The 21891-nt window shown below is 41.8% G+C and overlaps 1 protein-coding gene across 8 annotated transcripts in view; it reads right to left on the reverse strand.

Annotated features, from left to right (window-relative positions):
• Positions 1-16576: 16576 nt before the first annotated feature.
• PLXNA1 (plexin A1) overlaps positions 16577-21891 on the reverse strand; it is a 445618-nt gene continuing 440303 nt past the window's right edge. For all 8 annotated transcript variants that reach the window (XM_042453379.1, XM_042453376.1, XM_042453378.1 and 5 more), the window contains one exon: positions 16577-20114. In XM_042453379.1, coding sequence (XP_042309313.1) covers positions 20019-20114 — 96 coding nt within the window. In that variant the 3' untranslated portion in view covers positions 16577-20018. The remainder of the gene's footprint in view (positions 20115-21891) is intronic.

The following is a 21891-nucleotide window of genomic DNA, read 5'->3' on the forward strand; positions in this document are numbered from 1 at the left end:
ATAATTCTTGATCTGTAACTATAGGTTAGAATCTGTAACCGCAATGCCAGCCAACAAAAATAAAGTATTTTTAAAAAATCCCTATTCCACTGTTGGTAGCTTTCTTCTTTAGGGATGGGGTCAGGACAGCTTAGCAATGCCAAGTTTAAAAGTCTGGGGTTTACAACGAATTTTAACTGGTTCTCCAGTATATATCAGGGGTAGGACTAAGGAGTTTATCAGACTCAAGTTTTGGACCCTGCAATTGTGCTAAGGAAGTGTAAAGAACGTTGCGAAATGACTGTTTTGCGCGATGTCTTACCACATTGCTTGCTTTTCCATCATTCCCCCATAACGTTATGTTAGCGCTACAATTGCGCAAAAGTTGCGATTTGCGTGATGCGAAACCATGCATAGTGGAACTGTCTACTGCACCAGCGCCTTCCTTTTGTCTTTCGCATTTCGCATCAACATATTTGTGCATGCCCTTTGGAGGCTTTGGTGGCATCCTGACCTTTGTGCTTCCTGGGGAGCGAGGGGGTCCCCCCATCTCTAGGGTCCTATTTAGCGGAGGGGAGGGGGAGAAGGAAAGAGCCGAAGGAAAAGGGGGAATCTGGATGCAACAGGTGACAGAAGGCAAAAGGGCAAATCAGGGTGGCTTTTGGAATGCAAATGCAGTATTTTTGCCCCCTTATTTTTATTATTAAATATATACACCCCTGTCTTTATTTTTATTTATTTTTTCATTATTTTTATTATTAAATATATACAAAATGAGCACATGTTTTGTTGTTTTTTTTCCTGAGGAATGTGTGTGTGTGTGTATGCCCTTTACAACAGTATCCCTTTGCTGGAAGTCAGCTAATAAAAGTGAAAGGGAACAATAATAGGGTACTTTTTTCCTTGGAGAATCCATGCTAAAATGCGAATGTTACAATCGAATGTAACATTTGTTGCTTTTGTCAATTAGGCAATTGGCAAAACGATACATGCTTTTGCAAGGAATTCAGGGACAGCTCTGAATTGCTTTTAAAAGTCATAAAATAGTGCATGACAATCGCATCCTTTTCTGGCATTTACGGTGATGAATTTTTTATTATTATTATTATTATTATTATTATTAAAGTGCAAGAGGCATTCTGGGGTGGCAAGGAATGGGGGATACAGGATGCATTATTTTTATTATTAAATATATACACCCCTGTCTTTATTTTTATTTATTTTTTTCATTATTTTTATTATTAAATAAAATGGAATGGATGACCCCTAGGGGCCCCTTTCCTTTGCAGCCTCCTAGGTGTCCATGCAGGACAGAGGAATGGGGCTGGAATGGATGACCCCTGGGGGTTCCTTACATTGGAAGCCTCCTAGGTGTTCATGCACGAGGAAGGCTGGATGGATGACCCCTAGGGACCCCTTGCATTTGCAGCCCCCAGGTGTCCAATGCAGGACAGAGTGAATGGGGCTGGGATGGATGACCCCTAGGGGCCCCTTGCATTGCAGCCCCGGGTGGTCCATGCAGAACAGAGGAATGGGGCTGGGATGGATGACCCCTGGGGACACTTGCATGTGCAGCCTCCCGGTGTGCATGCAGGACAGAGGAATGGGGGTGGGAGGGATGACCACTAGGAGAACCTTTCCTTTGCCAGCCTCCTAGGTGTCCAGTGCAGGACGAGGAATGGGGCTGGGATGGATGACCCTAAGGGACCCCCTTTCATTTACATTAGCATCAGCTCCTAGGTGTCCATGCAGGACAGAGGAATGGGGCTGGAATGGATGACCCCTGGGGGTTCCTTACATTGGAAGCCTCCTAGGTGTTCATGCAAGACAGAGCCACCCCCCCCCCTCCCCAGGGGTTGTCCTGGAAAAGGAAGGCCACCAGAAGGGAATGGAGTCAAAAAGCAGCCCAGCATCATGGGAACTTTGCAATCAGTAACTTTAGCGTTGCGTTGCACTTCTGCCTACCACACCAAACCATTTCGCAACACATTTCGCAAGACAACGGGAGACCATGGCCTGGCTTCCACTTTTGCCCGCAATGCCCAGAAAGGGGAAGAATGACGCTTAAACTACGGGAGCGTTGCGCAATGGGCTCCCATAGAAATGAATGGCGTCTGGAAAAACATTGCACTTTCACGTTATTGCGCAACATTGGTGACACTAACATTGCGCGATAGGCAGGAAAAATCACCAAAAACTCACGTCTGATAAACTCCTAAGAGGGAAAGGTAGGCAGGTGCTTATTGAAAAAGAAAGGGAAGAAGAAGTGTGAAGGCCTAAGAAGGAGCAGATTGGAACAGGCTAGTTTCAGCTGAGACATGGCAAGAAAAGGCAGGTAGGAGCATTCAGATCCCAGCATAAAATGAACAAAAGAAAGGCAAAGGCTGGAGAAAAGGAAGAAGCCACTGCCTTGAGCCACATTAAAGACCTACTGCTCCCCATATCCCACCCTTGCCATTGAAGGGCCATGGCTGGCTTCTTTGCTCCCTGCACTTAGCAACCAGGCAGGCGGCCAGTTATTTACCCCTTTTGCTTCTCTCCCCAATAGACTTGATTTATTTCTTTTACAACTGATCAAAAGCCAGGGGAGCTTTAAAAGCTGGGGAACAAAATCAGATGCTTAAAAAAATCATTTCATAAAATACCTTGGAAAATGGGAGACACCTTGCACTCTTTCTTCACCCAGAGGCAAGGGAAGCCGAAGGCAGGACAGAGCCAGTGAGCCTCTCAAAGATGGCATCCTGGGAGATGCTGGCATTAGGTCTCCCACTCTTCTTTTGCCTGCCTTGACTTTCAGAGCCTGGAAAAGTTACAACTTTGGACACCAACTCTGGGCATGCTGACTGGGGGATTTTGGGAATGGTGATCCAAAAGAACTGCTTTTCCATGATTTGGTTAGACTGGGGAGAAAATTGCCATTATGGGACTTGTGAGTTATTATTAAGATTCTTTCTAATGAAATAAGTTGCCTTGTTTTGGGTCACAATGTTTGGTCATTTTGTCTGTTTTTTCTACTCCAATGCAGGGATCAAATCAGAGTCCAGTTGAGAGTTACAAATTCATAAGCACTGAAATTATGATGCTGCATAGAGAATCCCACCATGAAAACCTGGACTCATGTGGCCAAGTAGCCTTAGAGTGTGTTCAAAATGGGAAAAGTTAATGAGGAAAAACTAGTAGAGGCTGTAGCAATTTGCTTTTGCCTGATCCTACTGGGAAGGGCAAGATTCTGTCCCTCTTTGCCTCTCCTCCTGCTGAGTTAATGGAGTGCAAACTACTTTTGCACTTTAAACTCAATTTGCAGCAATTAAAGTAAGCCAAGGACAAAGGGGGAAAGTGGGAAGGGGAGACTGAAACTGGGATATTTTAAAAGCAGCTGAAAAAGTGGAATGGCAGCAGACTAATTGGGACTGTCCCTGCCAAACTGGGACAAATGGAAAGTAAGCATCTCCTCTTACTCATTGCTGCTAATCACTCACTTGCCAGGAAGCAAGCTAGGAAACAACTAGCATGGTTTTAGTAAGCACAGAGGTTGGACTGAATTTCCTTGCGGGGTGTGTACATTTAATAACTCCAGCCATAGTATTTTGCTTTAAACTGAAGGGATTTTCTTTCTTATTTGGTGAATGGTTTTATGGGGTATGAAATTACCTCTCCTCCAAAGAGCAACTATTATCATTTCACAATCTAGTTTGAAGGTTAATAATGAGTATCTTTAATGGAAGATTGAAATTGTAAAGACAACACTTATTAAATGGAGATGAAGAAGCATGCACATGATAAACAGTTCCAAACAACTCTTGATTGACTGACATGTTTGGGTAAAATAAATAAAATTTAAATTTAAAAGTCAATGTTGGTATATTTACATAATCACATTTGCATTTCTTAAAACATCCAGGCTAGAAGATTTTGGACTCTACAGTTTTTGGAATGATTTGATAGGTATTATGAGTGTCTTTGTTATGCAGGACAGCTTTCTCATGTGAGTAGCCTTCAACAGGTTGTTTGTTCTCATTTTTAAAAGCTTTTGTGAGTCACCTTGGATGCAAGTTAGGAGAAAGGTGGAATACAAATAAAATGAACAAACAAGCAGTCCACAATCCATAAAACTTTTCTTGGATCCCAGTGAAACATCAGCTGGAATGGTAAGGCTGGGGCAGCTATAATGTCGTATAAATCAGACCCCGAACAGAAGAGAAGGGTGCCATGTGTTTGTAGGATTTGTGTTAAGAAACACACCAGAGGTAGCTTACCTGTCAATACAAAGACTTGGCTTTAAAGTATTTGCTTTTCCTTCATGTCTTTCCACTATACTGTCTTTAACTCAGCTTCATTGGATACACACTGAAATAGCACATCTGGGCTAAGGCTGGGCACTATATAATGTCCTTCTAAATCTGGCGATATCTGGGCAAACTGGCCAGAGTTAATTTCAAAAGCAGACCTGTCTCCCCAATTGCGGTGTTGCCTGGTTACATGTTCTTGGGGCCTGAGGAGGAAGAAAGCATATTTATGCCCCCAAAGCTTTTATGCTCACAAGTCTCTTCTCAGTTGCTATTATATCCATTAGGAAGTCATTTCCTTTCAGCAAAAGAGGTTCTGAGTTATGACTTGCACTTGTTGTGAGGCTTTGAACAAATTATCTCATTTTTCTCTCACTTCTGTAGTTAAGTCACCAAATGAATTCATTACAACTACCTACTAGACTGGGCTCTGGCTGGGCCCTGATGTGAAAGCGTCTTTTTACAAACTCCTAGAAACATGGGTGAGAAACCCAACAGTGCAGGTACCTAGCTGTTAGCAAAGCCAGTGTAACTAGTTGGCTTGAGTGTTGGACTCATTCCTGCTTCCTTGCTTTAGTGGTCTCATAATCTGTAAAATGGGAATAATAGTGACCTCCCTCAAGAGGAACAGTGTGAAAATGGGTTGATGTTGTTTTTAAAAGCACCTATGCAATTTTACTTATTTTCAGTATTTTGGAGTTCTGTGAAAAAATGAAAAGACCCACCAAGGCCTGGACATCAGGTAATGAAGACTGTTTAATGAACACTATGATGGATTTCTATGGCACATGGGAGATAATGAGAAGACTGAGGATACATCTTGAAGGATAATATGCAGGAAACTTTATGACAGCAGAGGGCAGCTATAGTAGTAGAGGACACCCATGTCCTGTTCACCTGCAGTTGTGAGTCTTGGCCAAAAATCACAACTGGACATCCTTTCTGGTTGTGACTTCCAGGTTTATCAGGACCAAGCAAGGGTTTGGAAAATCTCAGGTGGGGGAAGATTGCAGGTATTCAGGAGTGGCGATTATACAATTTGGAATGGGAAGTTGGCTTGGGTGGGGGGCTTGGGGGTTTCAAGGACACAAAAAAGTAGTGGGATGTAGTCCATTGCACTTAGCTCAACCTGGCTGCGTGGTAAGGGCCCCAGTGCCAGCTGGTCTGAGACAAAGTGTTAGGCAGTAACAAGAGCAACTGCAGAATTCCTCCAGTTAAAAATAAGCTTGGAAAATTAGTTCATAGATCTAAATTGTTCTTTTCTGGTGACCAAAAAAGACAAGGGGTATCAAGAAATCATTTTGGAAAAAATATGTTTCACATTAAAATACATGTAACCTTTGAGTGTTATTGCTTCTTTTCTTATTTTATTGCTTTTCTCACACCAGAGCCAAGATCCTACATTGTATTCATAACTAGGTATGTTGCACCACAGTTTGGGGGCAAGAGGCAGCCAGCCAGATCATTCTGAACCCCCTCACCCACTCTTCCCACAGATCTTCATTGCACAGAGCAGATCCCACAAATGTAAGGTGGGTTCTGGGTTGCACTTACAGAGAGCAGATTAATACGGAGCACTTACTGATCCGTAGATTACAAATTTGTAACTGAGGTGTAGGATGACCCTCCAATCTGGATTTACTAGGCTGCAGATGCTGTGAGCAATGGGTCTGTCCTTGTTTTGGTTGGATGGAGCTAACTGATACATCCACTCTGCTCCTGTGAGCAATCGACAGGAGAAAAGATCCCCATCGCTTGCAGCGTCTGCTGCCTTGGTAAAGTCAGGATTGGGGGACTTTCACGAGTCTTTCATACACTATTCAACACATAGCGATTGTAAGCACAAACCAATGATGAATGCATAACTCTAGGTTATGCATTTGTTACTGTGATTATGAATTCCAGCCAATGTAAGTTGATGTATTTCATTTTTAAAGCTAAAGAAATTGTCACAGCTTTAATTAAAAGTTGGATGGCAGATTTGTGGTATCTGATGTGGTCTTGTACAAAGGAGAAATGTTGGAATCTAAAGATTCAGGACTCTTGAGTTTTTGATATGTGCGTCTGGAGATATTTTGCAATTAAAATAGAGTGATCAAAGATCTGGCCAAAGCTTTGGTCCCACAATTAATATGGAACAAGTTTGAACTGGAATGAACATTCTTTATTCAAACTGTATGCAATGTGAAATCAGGACAAGCAGAAGTCTTGGAGTGTTAGCAGAAGCATTTCATTTCATTTTCTTTTCTTTTATGAGAGATTTTTTTCTTTGCTTCAGTTGAATATTTAGGTGTTGGTTATTTTCTTTGTAAATATCCATTTTGATTATTTTAGCTGTATATCTATTACCTTCTCTTAAAATGGAGACATGGCTCATTTCATTATGTTTCTTCATTTGTGCTCATTTTAAAGCACGTTTTCTTTGGAATTTCTGCCCTGAAAAACTTTACTAAATAATTATTTGTACTTTGGAGTGGAATTATTTAAAAATCTTGAACACTCCTTTATACTGCCACCCCCCCGCCCATATCTACAGATTTTTTTTTTATCCATGATCCATAGCTTGCAATGGCGATGAGATGGCATTGGAACAGACACAGCACTGGTTTCACTGGTGGACAACTTATGCCAGGAACTGGGCAGGGGGGAGCATGTCCCTCTTGGTTCTGCTGGATCTTGGTTCTGCTAGACCTGGGTTGGCTTTATGTTTGTTTGTTTGTTTATTTAATACACCACCTTTCTCTCAGCATGGGATCCAAAGTGGTATACAATGTTTTAAAAACACAATACATTAAAAAAAAACCCTCTTGGTTTAAGTTAAAACACAATTAAACGTAAGTTTTAAAAAACTTTCTATACTATCCACCATGGTTTTAATTTTTGTAAGCCATGCTGAGTCCCAGACTTCGGAAAATACAGGATGAGGATAAGGATTATGAGTAGTAGTAGTAGTAGTAGTAGTAATGGTAATACAATGGGCCCATGGTATCCGTTGTGGTTTGTTCCAAGACCCCTTGCGGATACCAAAATCTATGGATGCTCAAGTCCCATTATATACAATGTGGTAGTAAAATAGTGTCCTTTATACCAAATGGCAAAAATCAAGGTTTGCTTTTTGGAATATTTTTTGGGAGAAATATTTTCAAGCTGTGGATGGTTGAATCTGTGGATACAAAAAGGCCAACTGAAGTAGTAGTTGTTGTTCTACCTTCTACCAAGCACTGGGGCTGTGGAGCTGTCTGGCATCCAACTGCCAGTGCATAGCTAGGGAACAGAGGTGGGATACAGACCGGCAAAATGTAGCGTGGCGGCGGCATCAGTAGGGTTAGGGAGCGCGCACCATTCAGACGCTCCCTAACCCTAGTGCTACTAGGGTTAGCCTAGTACGTACTGGCGGTGGCAAAATGTCAGCATCCTGTCTACATGGGCGCCGCCATTATGACATGACAGATGCATAGCGTCCACACGTCACGCCCCCTTGTGATGTTGTGAGTGCGCCATTGGCGCACTGTGACATCACAAGGATGCCACAGAAAGAACCCGCAAGGAAGCCGTGCAATTTGTCCGCTGCAGCTTCCTCGCGCGGCAAAACAAGGTGCCAGCAGACCACCCTTTTTGGGTGGTCTGTATACCGCCCAAGTTGCACAAGGAGTACTTGTCCCAAAAAGTACTTACACAGCCCTCTGGTTACATCAGCATAAGCAAACAAGTGGATTCCAGCCAAAGAACTCACCTTTGAATCATGGGATAAATCCAATTGCTTGTTCAAACTAGAATAGACAGACTCATTAAACTTCCATAACTATGGGCATACTCACAGTTAGGTCTACCAACTGATTTTAGCCCCATGTTTGCTGAACCTAAAAGAACAGATCAAACCACAATCAAGGTTTGAAAAAGAAGTATCCTTTTATGCCAAAATTAATAAATTCCTATTGGGAAAGGAATTAGGAAAGGAATATTTCTACAGATTTTCTGATGACAGCACTGATTTAAATGATATGTTATGCTCCCAGCAGGGATTATTACCAAGTTTTAGTGATGGCACCAAACATGACAAGCACTGTATAAAGAGAAAGCAGAATTGCTCTCAGCCCAGAATGCATGTTGATGTTGGAGGTACATTTTTCTTTTTCTGTTGTTGATGGCAGTATCTGGTTTTGTATCTTACATTAAGAAAAAGAGGAATGAAATTTTATGCAGTTCAATTTTTGCACATTTGCCCTGGAGTCTCTGTGGTGTAGCAGATTTCAAGTGCTGGACCAGGATTCTGGGAGATCATGGTCACATTCTGTCAGCCTAAGAAGATGGTAAGAGCAAACGTTCTTTAAAAATATCTTGTCAAGAAAGACATGATGGAGTTGCAATAAGTCAGAATCAACTTGAGGTATTTCTGTGATATTACACCTAGTGTTAAGAAAAATGGATAAGCTGAAAGAATAAAAGAACAAACTGAGATACACTGATAGATGAGGGTATGAACAGCAGTAGGTGTCTAGTCCTGTGCCTCAAATTTTGTTAGACTGCAAGTTAATTCTGTTATAGTTTTTTGTGGGTTTTTCCACTTCTCTTGAACATTCTTCAGAAGACTTGGGCCCGTTACAGACCGCCTAAAAGCGGCGGTCTGCCAGCGCTGCTGGTTGCTCTGCGTGGGAGCAGCCAAACCGCGCGGTTCCCACGCTGAACAAAAAAGCGCCAAAATGGTGTTTCTTCCCGCGGCGTGGTTATGGCGCCGCGAGGCGCCAATCGTGCACTCGTGACATCATAAGCGCCACGCGACGTGCGGACACTATGTGTCTGACATGTAATAATGGTGGTGCCTGTGTGTATAGGGCACCGTCATTATTACGCCCCTGTCATGTGATAGGGGTGAGGCCGGTGTGGACGCTAGGTCCCCGGCCAACCCCTATCACGTGATGGGGCACCTCAAGAGCCCGTATGTAACGGGCCTTGGCCTCCTTTCTATTGTTTCTTCTGTGTTAGGCAAAGAAATTCTGTTCATGTAAGACTGGTTGTTGAAGAGGAGGCTTTTTACTAGGTAGATGCTCTCTATTAATTTTTGTGTTCTAATGGTATTTTTTTTTTTACAAAAGTTGTCCCAATGTGAGAAGTTGTTTTGTGCCTTAATTTCAACCCTATTGTGAGCCACATTATTATTATTATTATTATTATTATTATTATTATTATTATTATTCCATGGAATAAGTGTTCCATTTTGCGAGAACAGTGAGATAGAAATAAAATAAATCCTCTTGATCCTCTATTTGGCAAGTAACAAAAATTACCCCTATCTGCAAACAGGGTAGCACTATGGCCTCAGCCCTGGCTAGTTAGATTTGACGTCATGCCATAAATACAGCCTTTGAGTATCCTGAAATTCATGTCATGGGAGGGGCTTTTTCTATTACACCCTGAATAGGTAGAGATTAATTGGTAAGGGATGGCCAATTCAACCAGTGTGATTGGTGTTATATCATTTTTCAGTCATCCACATCATGACACTGTTGGAGACACAGTATTGAACCAGAACCACGGGATAGTTCTAATCATAGCATTGCTGGAACAACACTTTTCTTTGCTGCTGTTCACACCTGCAGGCACCTCAGCACAACAAGGTTGTCACTTTTAATGGAGCCCAGTATAAGCGGCAGTGTTGTGTGTGTGTTTAATTGTTGTTCTAGGAAGCAAAGAAAAGCAGGGATCCCAAGTCCTGCAGAGCCATTGAAGGATCTATCAAAAGGCAACAGCATTTTGCTTGCATGTGTGCCAAATGCAGCTAAAATGTGACCCAAGGTACTGAATACAAATAGGTGGGAAGAAGATGGTCGGCGGAATCCAGTCAATCCTAAACAGAGCTGCGGAGACATGCAAAACACATGAAGTATGGCAGTCCCTATCCCACCGCCCATGTCCACATCCAAACTGTTTTTCACAGAACCAGACCAGACACATTATATAGCAAAAATTTTTAATCTCTCCTCGATGCGTGTGTCTATTTACAAGTACTAAATCTGAAGAACATTAAAATAGGAAATAGCAGGATATTTACACAATCAAAGGGTGCCGACCTGCCACACTGGCACAGTTGCTTCAAGTCTGAAACAATCACATAAAGTTATCATGATTTTCTTTATTTTTTTAAAATTTTACTATTAAAATTCTTTGTTTCTTATTGTTTTCTCTCCTCCTCCCTTCCCACGCCACCCCCCTTCCCTGCTTTTAAAGGACAGCTAACTGTGGCCTTGACATTCCTTAGAAAGAAGAGAGAATAGGCTTTACAGTGCTTGTATGTGAATGTTAACTTTAAGGGAGAACGGAAATGGCTCCAGGTGGGGAATACTGGAGTTAGGGGAAGGCCTTGCTTACCATCTTTTGGTCCGCCTTACAGTTTTACTCCTTATTTTTCCTACAGAATGCAGCCTGCACATTTCCCCCTCTCAGAGCAGATGTGCAACACGAACCTACCCTGTCTTCCCAAAACACCATGAGATGAGTGGAGGCCATGTGACTCCTTTGGCTTGTCTGTCTGGCCAATGGAAGCAAGACCAGCACAGGCTGTGCAAACAATCCAAGTTTTGCAGTTGGTGTGTACACTGGAGTATTTTACAATGACCCAATAACCTTGTTGTGTACATATTCTTGGTGGCACCTGGGACTCTTTGGAGGACACTGAGGAGGCCTGGTCTCACATTCTGACCTATACAGGGTGAGCTATGTGAAGAGAATCCAGTTTGAAGAAAATCACTGGACACCCTATTAGTTGTCTCAAACCATTTTCTAAGAGAATTGGCTGTTTTTGGCCCTGGACTATTTGTTATCTCCATAGTTCTGAACTGGAACTAGCACTCTCTACAACCTAAACCTGCTGCAGCTCTAGTGAGCTGCTCATCAAACTAACACCCACATTATCTGTCTTTATTCACCAAAATTTTAGGGTGAGAGAGATCGGGTTGAGGCCATAGGGGAGGTGGTAAACTATGACAAAGAACTTTTAATGAACAGCTTCCACAGAACATGAAACACAATAAGTTATACTTCTCACCAACTTTTTCTCAGGGAATACTCAATGAATGGGGAGCTTATCACTGATGCCTAGAACTCATAAGGTCTTTGCTGGGGGTGAAAATTGTTGAAAATGTACAAGTTTTGTACTTGGCTGAAAAATGGGGAAAAATTATAATGGTGAAACCTATTCCTAATTTTAAATTCTCTTAGTAATTTAGGATCGTATCTAGTATTACCCAGGATATCTGGGCAAGAAAGAACATGACAGCATATTTAACTACCATGGAATCTAATTAGGTTCTCTTGGTATTCAAAATTACAAAGAAGAATTTTAGTTTACCAGTTTTCCAAACCTGAGAGTCTTCTTTTCCGTAGCCATTTTAAAGCCAAATCCTTTGGTTCTTGAGTGTTCCCCCCCCCCCATTTTCCTTAATTCTGCTAACCATCATTCTGCCTGATACTGTATCACAGGACTTCACTGCGTCTGGAATGCTATCCGGACCAGAGGTGTACACGTAAAGCTTTGTTTCCCATATGATCATCTGAACATTGAAATGCACATCAAAAGTCTTCTGGGGTGCTAATTACATACATGCACATTATCAAAGACCTGCAAAACTAAAGAAATGTCAGGGGATTTAACATCGCTGCCAAAGACTCTGGGAGTTTGAAAGGGTCAACATAACCAGATAAAAAGCGCTAATAAAATATTTATACTTGTAGGTATTGGTGACATCTTGCTCCTTCTCACATGGTTAATGCTACTTCTAACGGGGATGAAAACAAATGGTTATGTCAGAAGGGACCCTTGAGAGGAAATAAGTGAAAGAAGAACAGCAGCAGAAGAAAGTGAAGAGGTTTAGGGAAGCACAGATGAAGACAAAAAGTTCAGCAGCACATGCAGCATCTGGCTACTCAGGGGTCTATTGGTTCTGAACATGGATATTTAATCCTAGTTCAGTATAACAAGGGCTAGATGAGCAACAAGAGGCCACAAAATAGTTTGTGGGTGACCATGGGAAGGATTCTCATCTTTTTAAATATTGGGGCTGCTTAGAGAAACACTCTGAAAGTTAACGTTTGCCTATGTACTTGTGTGAATTTTCACCACATACCTCTGGTTCACCAACAGAAATGAAGTGGAGATTTAATCTCCAGACTCCATTAAAAATAGCCCAAACAGTTTTAAAAACAATTCTGCATGACCAGTTAAAAGGTATTGTGTTAGCTAGCGTGTACTATAGCCAAAGGACATATGAATACCAGGTTCATTTCAGGTTTCACAAGGCTGTTCAACAGGCAAGCATTCATAGTATGGCTTCTCATGTTTCTTATGTAGCCAAGATGTTCATATATTGTCAGTGGAGAGATGCTATCTTAAATGATCACAAATGGAAAATAACCCATTCTTTCATGAGGATGGTTGGGGGGAAATCCACTTAAGGTCTAACTGGTGTGGTTTGCTTCCACATTACACCTCTTTAGTGAAAAAGAATTAAAATGGAGATTCCACCCAAGTCCTTAATATAGTTTGTCATTACCTATGAGTATCAGTTGAGCTAATCTTTCTATAAGTTTTTAAATTTGATAATCCCACTCCAAAAATAGGTTCTAGCAACATTAATTCAAATTTTGCTTTTTCTTACAGATTCCCAAAGTGTTCAGGCTGGGAAGTTAGTAATGTATAGTTTATTACCATGAGGCGCCTCTTCTAAATGCCTCAATTGCAGGGTTGTTTTTAGAGGATATTATTGATTTCTGCCTATATTCTACATCAGCTACTTAGTTATGTATGTGTACTAAGAGTCCAGAAGCTGCGCCAAAGCCGCACTCCAATCTTTAGGTTTGGCCTCTTAGGACCCATGCATCATTTAAACAGCATAACACCAAAGTGACCTGAAGCAACTTTATTTTGCCCTGTCTGTATGGGACCTAAATAAAGTCTCCTGGCCTGATTCCCCTATCCCAGTGTACCCAAACAGCCAGCAGATGGAGCAGACAAAGGATGTCTGTTCAACTGCAGATTAGGACACAAGGAGGATGACATTTCCAGGCTCTTCTCATGAACGAACAAGTCTGCAACAATCAGAAGTCAGATCCTGTAACAATTTCTCATCACAGCCTTACTTGCTGTTGAAAGGAGGCTGAAATTGTCATCCCCATTGCTCCATGACTGGTAGCTGAACAGACAACCTGATGTAGCTGCTGTTAGTTGCCTGATGCAGCTACTTAGTGACTTAGGTGGGGTTGGGAAGCATTTACATTGCCTTAGAGAATCCAGAGCACTTACAGATATGTACGGCTAGCTTATGATGCCATAAGTGCAATACAGAATGCCAACTTTCCTTTCTCTATAAATGACAGGCAATCACTGGAAAACATTCCCTGTGAACTCTAGAAAGAGACCTTGGGCCAATTTCATAGACTAATCCTCCAGCCATGTTTAATGGGAAGCCATTAAAATGGCTATTTCCTGCAAACAGTCTAAACAGAAGTACAGCGCGCCCGCGTATGACGCGGGCGCGCCTTACGTGGCTTGAGCATACGCACTCAAGCTGCGGGGCGCGCGCATGGTGGAAGGGGTGGCGCATCCCATTCAATTGAATGGGTGTGCACCCGTTGCGCCCCATGCGCCGCCGTGCACGAGCCCCATTGTTTACAATGGGGCTTGAGCATAGGCGGAATTCGCCTTACGCGGAGGGATCCGGAATGGATCCCTGCGTAAGGCGAGGGCCCACTGTACTTAAAGAACTTCAAGAGCATTCTTATCTGTCCACACTGGATGTGTTGGTGACGCAAGTCGTTCTTATGACCAAAATACAAACCTTCCCGGAATGTGGAGGAACCCAACAAACTCAACAGCAACTCCTGGCATAATAGATTACAATGATTTAACAGTGGCCTTGCCAGGGTTCTCTATAAAATAAAAGATGGCTAATCCATAAAAAGAGTTACATGAAAGCAATTTAATTGTACGAAAGGGGGAGGGGGAGTCCAACTGGGGAAGCAAGAGCATAGTGAGATTATCTAGTTATTCCATATGAACTGTTCTGGACACAGTGGAGGAATATCTGCTCACACAAATAGGTGCTGTTGATTTCTACAGAATAGAAGACATCAGGGTATGGAAAAAAAAGTGACAAGTTAGACAACTTGTCTGCTTGCCATTTGCCTCTTCCATCTGCCTGTGGGAAAGACATTGAATTTCTCTTCTGCCTTAGGCACTGTCTGCAAAGCCATTGGCTTGGTTTCTATGGCAGAAATATGACTAGCATCAACAGTGCCAAAGGCAAAGACAGCCTCCTCTGCCACAGGCCAACTGCTGAGTAGGGATCAAATGATGGCAATGATACAAATCAACAAAATGAAGAAGGCTACACCCCAATAAACAGCACGGAAGCTGGGGGAGCAGTCAACAACTGCTTCCCATGGCTTGGACTTTACCTATTGCCATAACTAATTTAATCAGCTTTCCATGTGCTAAGACACACTTTCCAAGATGTGGAATGTAAGTCTTCCCACTGTCATGCTCGCCGGTGTTCCCGAGTATCACCAAATTTTTGCAAATGTCAAATATGAATTTAATGCCAGACAGCACAGAGTCTGACAGCCTGCTCACAAAGCAGATCAATCTGAAAACACCTGAATAAGAGTAAACTAATTCCATTGCTTCCAACTATTTCAAATGAAGTGGCTTGTTCACTGTGGATAAAGGCCATGATTTTGTATGATTGGTGGCAGAGTAAAGATCTCCACCATAGTTCTTCTGCTGGGCTTCCTTTCTGTTCCTGGGGCACATGTCTATGGTCAATCAGTGGCTAAGAGAGGGGACCCTGGGTAATATCTGACTGCAGTTCTGCAGGTACGATCCTTCCTTTTTCCAGGCTGCAAAATGGCAGCTGGATAGTACTTGGGATCTCCCTGCTCCTACCTGTCACTGTTTGGCTGTGAAGTATGTCTTGGCATTCTCAACTAAGGTTGTACAGTGAAAGGAGGTCATTGTGCAAGTAGGTCCTGGATATTTCCTTCTGTGATGAGCTTCAAACTGCATGCTCTGGAGCAGGGGTTCCCAACCTTTTTGATTTGTGGAGCGCTTTTTAGAATCAATTTCAATGGCAGAGCCCTTCAGAGGCCCACTACCTTATGTCTTACAAGTTAATAGTATTTAGGAGTATATATATATATATAAGAATATATTCTTTAATTTAATTCAATTTTTATTTCTTTCATTTTCCTGGAGTGGTCACAGAGACCTGGGACCTGTATGAGGAGCCCTATGGGCTCCTCAGAGCACAGGCTGGGAACTGCTGCTCTAGAGTAATAGTAAGTTATGCTAGCAGATGTCACCCAACAGGATTCCAACTGGAAATATAGGGAACACAGAAGCTATTAGGGAAAGAATGACTATCTCCCTACACATCACTCATTGGTAACTTTTTTGATGTCATTTGCTAAAGACATCTTTTCCTATGGTCCTTCTAAAGAATGATGTTTTACTCAAATCCACTAACTGGTATGGTGGCGTGAGATCCACTGATCTAGCACTTTCAGAAGTGGGTAAACCCTACAGCTCATCCTGCAGAATGAATAGGTCCACTTTGCATTTCTCAAGCGTTTCAAATTATTCCAGGTCTGATGTGCTCCACAATGATTTTGCTGTAGAGAAATCCCTAAGAGAAAGCTGATTTTTTTGAAGCAAGCAAATATCTATATTTTTTCCCTACAGAAGTCTCCCAAGACCATATTATTGCTGAATGCCTAGATAAGATGGATACCTAAGTGGGGAGTTCTTGAGAAAAAATGTGGAGGTTTCTCCTCTTCTTTCAGTCAAACTGGTTTTCTCAAGTAACCCATGACATATTAAAAGTCAAGACAGTACCTTTGCTTCCCACAAGGGAGTGCCAATTTACATCAGGCTGAGAGATCTAGGCACTACCTCCTTCAATCATTTATGCTCCCAAGTACACTTTAAACCAAGTCCAGGGAGGGAAACCTGTAAAATATTACAGTATGTTTTGTATGCAGCAACACTTTTAGCTGTCCTTTAAGGGCTTTTGAGTACCATTTTCAGAAATAAACAATTGATATTAATTCTAATTCTTTTCTTGTACAAGAAATGACAAATTAATTCCAAAATTTCAAAAATAAAAAGGTCTAAACAAACCTCTAGTATTCAACACTTGCATTTTTTTCCTTTTGAAAAAAGATCAACTCAGACTAAACTCTAGTACAGTCATGCAACAGCCCACATTCCTATGGATCCAGACATCTCAGGACTCCACAGATTTGTTTGTTTGTTTTTAAAAAAATTATGTTTATTGTCTTTTATTTTTCCCTATCCTTTCTCTTTAAAATAATAATTAAAAAGGCTAAAAACAAAATTGCAAAGCAATCTGAGATGTATATAGGCTTCAAGAGATTGTTCTGCTTGATGAGAAATGTTTGATTTCCCCCGCCCACTTGGTATTTTTCACTGTGTAGAAACCATATTTGATACTGGTTGGATCTCCTTCAGTTAACTATACAGTGCCCCACTGGGGCACAAGAATTAGATTGTAACAACATATATATATATACACACACACACATATATTTTAAATTTTAATTAAAAACTTCATTACATCCTCTCCTTCCCTTATTTGCACGCTAAGGGAATAGACAGGTTTAGGCTCGGTACGTTCTGCAGTAGCCTCTCATTCAATATTATCTTGGCTGAGATACGAACGTCTGGATGCGGGAGTGGGTGAGGGTGGAAAATTTGGTGGATCTTATCACCTGAGTTGAAGTAGGGCAGTGGCTTCGTGACACTGGTAAACTTAAATAATTATTAACAGCAATGAACTGACAGGAGCTGAACTGAGGGTGTTTAGCTGCAGTTCTATGCATGCTTAAGTACAACTTACTTCTGAATCAGAGATGGAAACAAATTTTGTTGGGCTCTACAATCTTGACAAAAGCAGAATATTTGCACCTCCCAAGACTTTTTGTGAGAAAATGTACACTTCTGTGAGGCTTACAGGCTGTTTCCAAGACATGAAGTGTGGACAAAACAGTTCACATAGTTTGAAATGGGAAAAGTTCAAGAGACAAAGTCACAGAAACTAGGCAAACTGGTCAACTAAATGAACACATAAGGAAGAATGCACTAAAACATGAATGAATTCACTGTGGGAAGAAAGCACATAGTTTCACAAGCAAGTAAAAATCAAGGGTGGATGGCAATGCAGAAATGGATTTGGAGAAACTCAGTGAGACTGAGGAATTGTCACATTCCTGTTGTAGACAATTGCACTGTTAGCTGAAGCAAGGACGGAGCACTGCATGGAATGGTGAAGAGTTAATTAAAAGAGGAGTATTAGAAAACTGACTTTAGGAAGACCTGGCTCTTCCTTAGTGTTTAAATCGATGCCAAATGGTCATTTCAGAATTTTCACGAACGACTCATTTATTGTGCTGGAAATTTGCACAAAACATTTTCTCACTTTGTGGAAAATATTATGGGAGCAATAAGGGAACCTTTTCCTGTAATTGGACTGAAGGCACCTGGGTACATTGTGGATAACGTGCAGGTAACTAACAGCTCCAGGCTCTGCTTCTGTGCCCCTCTCTGCTCTTTCACAGTATTAACACTGGGGCCACTGTAATGCATCAGTGGTCTTTGCTAAGAAGATAAAATCCAAAGGCTGCCAACAATCAATTGCACAGTGGTAAGCGTATCTGGTGTGGACAAATAGCAGAAAATAGAGAACAGGACTGAAGTTGGAACAGTGACCTCCCTGGTATTCTTCCACTAGCCCTCGTGCCAAAGTCTGATGGGAGTGGATGATGGTACTGTCCTGAAATTATTTTTTGTTCTCTGGTAAAACCCTTTAAAACATTCTTACAAGGAAAGAATAATCTAAACACTTAACTTGAGACAACTGATGCTTCTTCACACAAATATGAGTAAATGTGAACTATTGAACTGTTGTTTTGCCACACTTTCTTCTTCTCTTTTCGAGACTGGAGTGCCACACTTTCTTCTTTTTGGACCATCTTCCCTTTTTTCTTACTGGCTGAACTTAAACAGAAGGTGTAACTGGTCATACAATTGATTCTAATTAGAGTATTTTCCTGCCAACAAGGATGTTCTTCTGTTGCCTAAGAATTCCTCTTGCTTAATACCCTGCTTGTTTTGAGAAATGCTCTGCATCTGCTGCAAATGGGATGATGCATAAATCACATAGTCTAAAGAGGGGTATGTACACATACATACACACCTATAAAAAAAACAAAACGGGTAACAATCTACTATATGGTGTTTCTGTCAGGGATAAACCAAACGTCTGTGCTGGATCACTGTTTGTTCCTCATCTCTTTGGATGAAAACTGCCCTTATGATATCTCTGAGCAGGCCCCATGTAACCAAAGTCTGCCACATCCTGGGAATGGGAGGAGCAAAGGACTTAACACAGGGAGTAGGGATTAGGCCTCCTGTGCAGCCAAACCCTATCAAGTGCTACTGTATCTGCTACCAAGAAGCCTTTCCTTCACAATGGAAGAGGGAATACTGAGAACTGGTTCCAGTGATCATCCCCATTTACTGTGCCTGTTTCTGGCAGAATTGCTTATTTGAAAGTGCCTCTATGTCAAAAAGCCCTGTAAGTGGAAAAGGTAACCTAAGTGGCTGGGACATCTATTTACAGGTAGAGGGCAAGGATAGCTTCTGGAGAATTGCTAAGCTCATCCTGTCTGATCTATATAAAAGACAAAGCAGGGGCTTTTTAAAGAAAGTGTGGCACTTCCCACAAAGTAAGGCTTGTCACAATAAACGGGGAAAGACCTCTCTCTTGGGCTTGCCACCTATGGATCCCACCTTTGAAAAGTTCTTTGCCTTCACCTCTTTCAATCTCCTTTGCCCTCTTAAGCAGCATTTAAAAGAAGTGTGTCTTTTTGGCCTGTGCTAAACAACATTCAGACACAACATGGCACAGGGCAAAGTGTAGGAAGAACAAAAGATACTGGGACTGTTTTCTTGGTCCCACTTGCCCCCATTTCTCTCCTAACCAAATAATGGTCCTTTCTTTTATTAAAAAAAAAATCCTGCAAAGTTTTTGTTGAAAATTTAGAACCTCTCCCCCACCCCTATACTTTCAATCCTTTTAAAAAATCTAGCTTGTGGAAATTGTGCAAATATAGCAGTTAACACTAGAGGCAGAAGGCCAGAGAGGGAGAAAGGAAGAGAAGAGTAGGAGTAGAGTTCTCCAGGCAAGGCGGGAAAGGAAGCAAGTACAGAAGGGAGTGGGGTGGAGAGGAAATCATATGCCTACCCACCCGCCTGCTACAGAAAAACTGTAATGGGAAAACATTGTCCTAGACCTTAGTGCAGTCCCCAACCTTCTGTTGCCAGATCTGAGATAGGCCCTGGTGGTGGGCCGGGTTTGGGGGGGAGTGGCGCTTGAGCTGGAATCCTTTCCACAGCCCTTCTTGTGCATCTATTGGGGTCCTTCCGGTACTTTGCTACGTTGCTCCTTTCCAAAGGTCTTTATATAGGTTCAACTTGATTTTGATAATGGTGGTTGAAGTTTTTGCTGTCTGTTGGTTTAAAGTGTTTGGAGACGCAGCAGAGTCTATGCACTGTTTCATGCTCAGCCCCAATGTATCTTTGCTTGCTTTCTTGCTGTTGCAACACGCTTGCCTGCTCTCTCTCTCAATCTCTCTGTCTCAGTATCCACTGCTGGAGAAGTCTGCAGTGCTGCCTTGGCCTTTTCAGCTACTTAGGGCCATTGTGTCAATTGCCTGCTCCAACTTACTCCTCAGCCGTTGCCTTCGGGCCTGTTCATCCTTTTCTAAAGCAGCTAAAATCTGGCAAGGGAAAGAACAGAGAAAAAAAGCATTAGTCAAAAAAGAAAGAAAGAAAGAAAGTGAAAAAGATTTTGCTGCAATTTGAAATAGTCTTCAGAAATGGCAGTCTATAAAGTGAAACCAGGCTAGATTCCTGTACTTCTCCCTGAACCATCAAAACACCAACCAAGGAGTCTCAAAAACAGTCTGATCAGTTTTGCTTATTTATAGTCTCTACCTTGGGTTGCTAGGCTGGGCAGGACAAGTTGCTGAAGATAAGCCCAAATATGTGGAACTAACAAGACTGATTCAGTGTGTAACCTCATTTAGATCAATATGAAATCTATGAATTTTTTTTTCATATTATTGGTAATATCATAATACTGGAATTTTTTCCCCACTGAAATTTAAGTTCTCTAAATAGGCATATATTTCAGTTTCGAGAATAGGAGGAGCATTCTTCCAGTATTAACAGGATCTGGGCCTTCACTGATAGGGAAAAGGAGAAGATCAATGGGATTAATCTAATCAGCACCTTTCATACTAGAATAGCTTCTCCAGAACATGTATGTTCACATTCTAGCTGTGCTCCCTTTTGATTTGGAAAATTCTGCAGATCACCATTGGCAGAATTGGAAATCTAGAAATATCCCACTCTTTTTACACTGTGTGACGGTTGAGGAGAAGTTGTGAATAGGGCTCTAAATGGCATGGGGAAATGGAAGGGCTCTGCAGAAAAGGTAGCTGTTGGAACTCTAGTGAAAAGAGCTGTGAAAATGGTGGAGTGGAAGGGAAAAAAGGAAACACTGTCAGTTATCAGGAGTATGTTGAACGAAGACCCACCTCCTTTAAATTGCACTGCTAGATAAAGAACAGATGATTAAAATGCAAACCTATCTAAAATCCCATTATCGTGGCTAAGTTTGTTGTGAGTGCAAGGTGGATTTTTCTTTCCAATTAAATGTCAAAGCATCCATCAAAGGGGACTTGATTAACCATTTCATTGGCTGTGTAATTGGAAACAAACTCTTGTATAATTAATAGACTGACTATTAGGAGGAAGGAAAGGTCCATCACAAGCCCTACAGGTAATTCCTTAATATGGAAATCAGCTCCTTTTGATTAAGAGCAGCTGTGGTGCCCTACAGGTCTCCTGCACCAAACGTGTCGGACGTGCTGCAGAGAGTACACAGCACTGTCGCTTGGAGCTTTACGGATGCTGAAACACTTAAAAGCTCCATGCAGACTATATAAAGGTTACTTGCCACATAGCTAGCAAAAACATACAGAGTTGAAAAGCAGAACCAAAAAAAGCCCAGCTTCATGTCCTAGAGGAGGGTATCCTAAGGCTGCAATCCTCAGGGTGTACATTGCACTAAATTGCCCTGTACAGTTTCCCAGATAGAAAAGGTGATTTCATGGCCTCTCTAGTACAAAAAGTGGACCTGCTGACATGCTACATGGGAATAATCCAGACTGGGATTTGATCAGGTGATCGGTTCCTCTAATGCCATCTGAGGCACTGTTCCCTGCCACCAGCCAGATAGACCTCTAGTTGGGGCAAAATTTCAGTATCCAAACAAAAGCAACAAATTAAGCCAGCAGTGGAGAAAAATTAAAATCTTAAAGGTACTGAGCCATAAATCAAATAGTAACAAGATAGACAAACCTCTGTTTCTCCTAAACCAAGAAGGGACTGTCACTGAAGTCTGCAATTGCCAAAAGATTTTAAACCAGTTTTGTATTTGTTTGATCTTCTGTTATCATGTTGCCCTTCTGGGAGCAACACTGTCAAGAT

Source organism: Sceloporus undulatus, chromosome 2 (assembly GCF_019175285.1).
Source record: "Sceloporus undulatus isolate JIND9_A2432 ecotype Alabama chromosome 2, SceUnd_v1.1, whole genome shotgun sequence".
Taxonomy (NCBI): Eukaryota; Metazoa; Chordata; class Lepidosauria; order Squamata; family Phrynosomatidae; genus Sceloporus; species Sceloporus undulatus.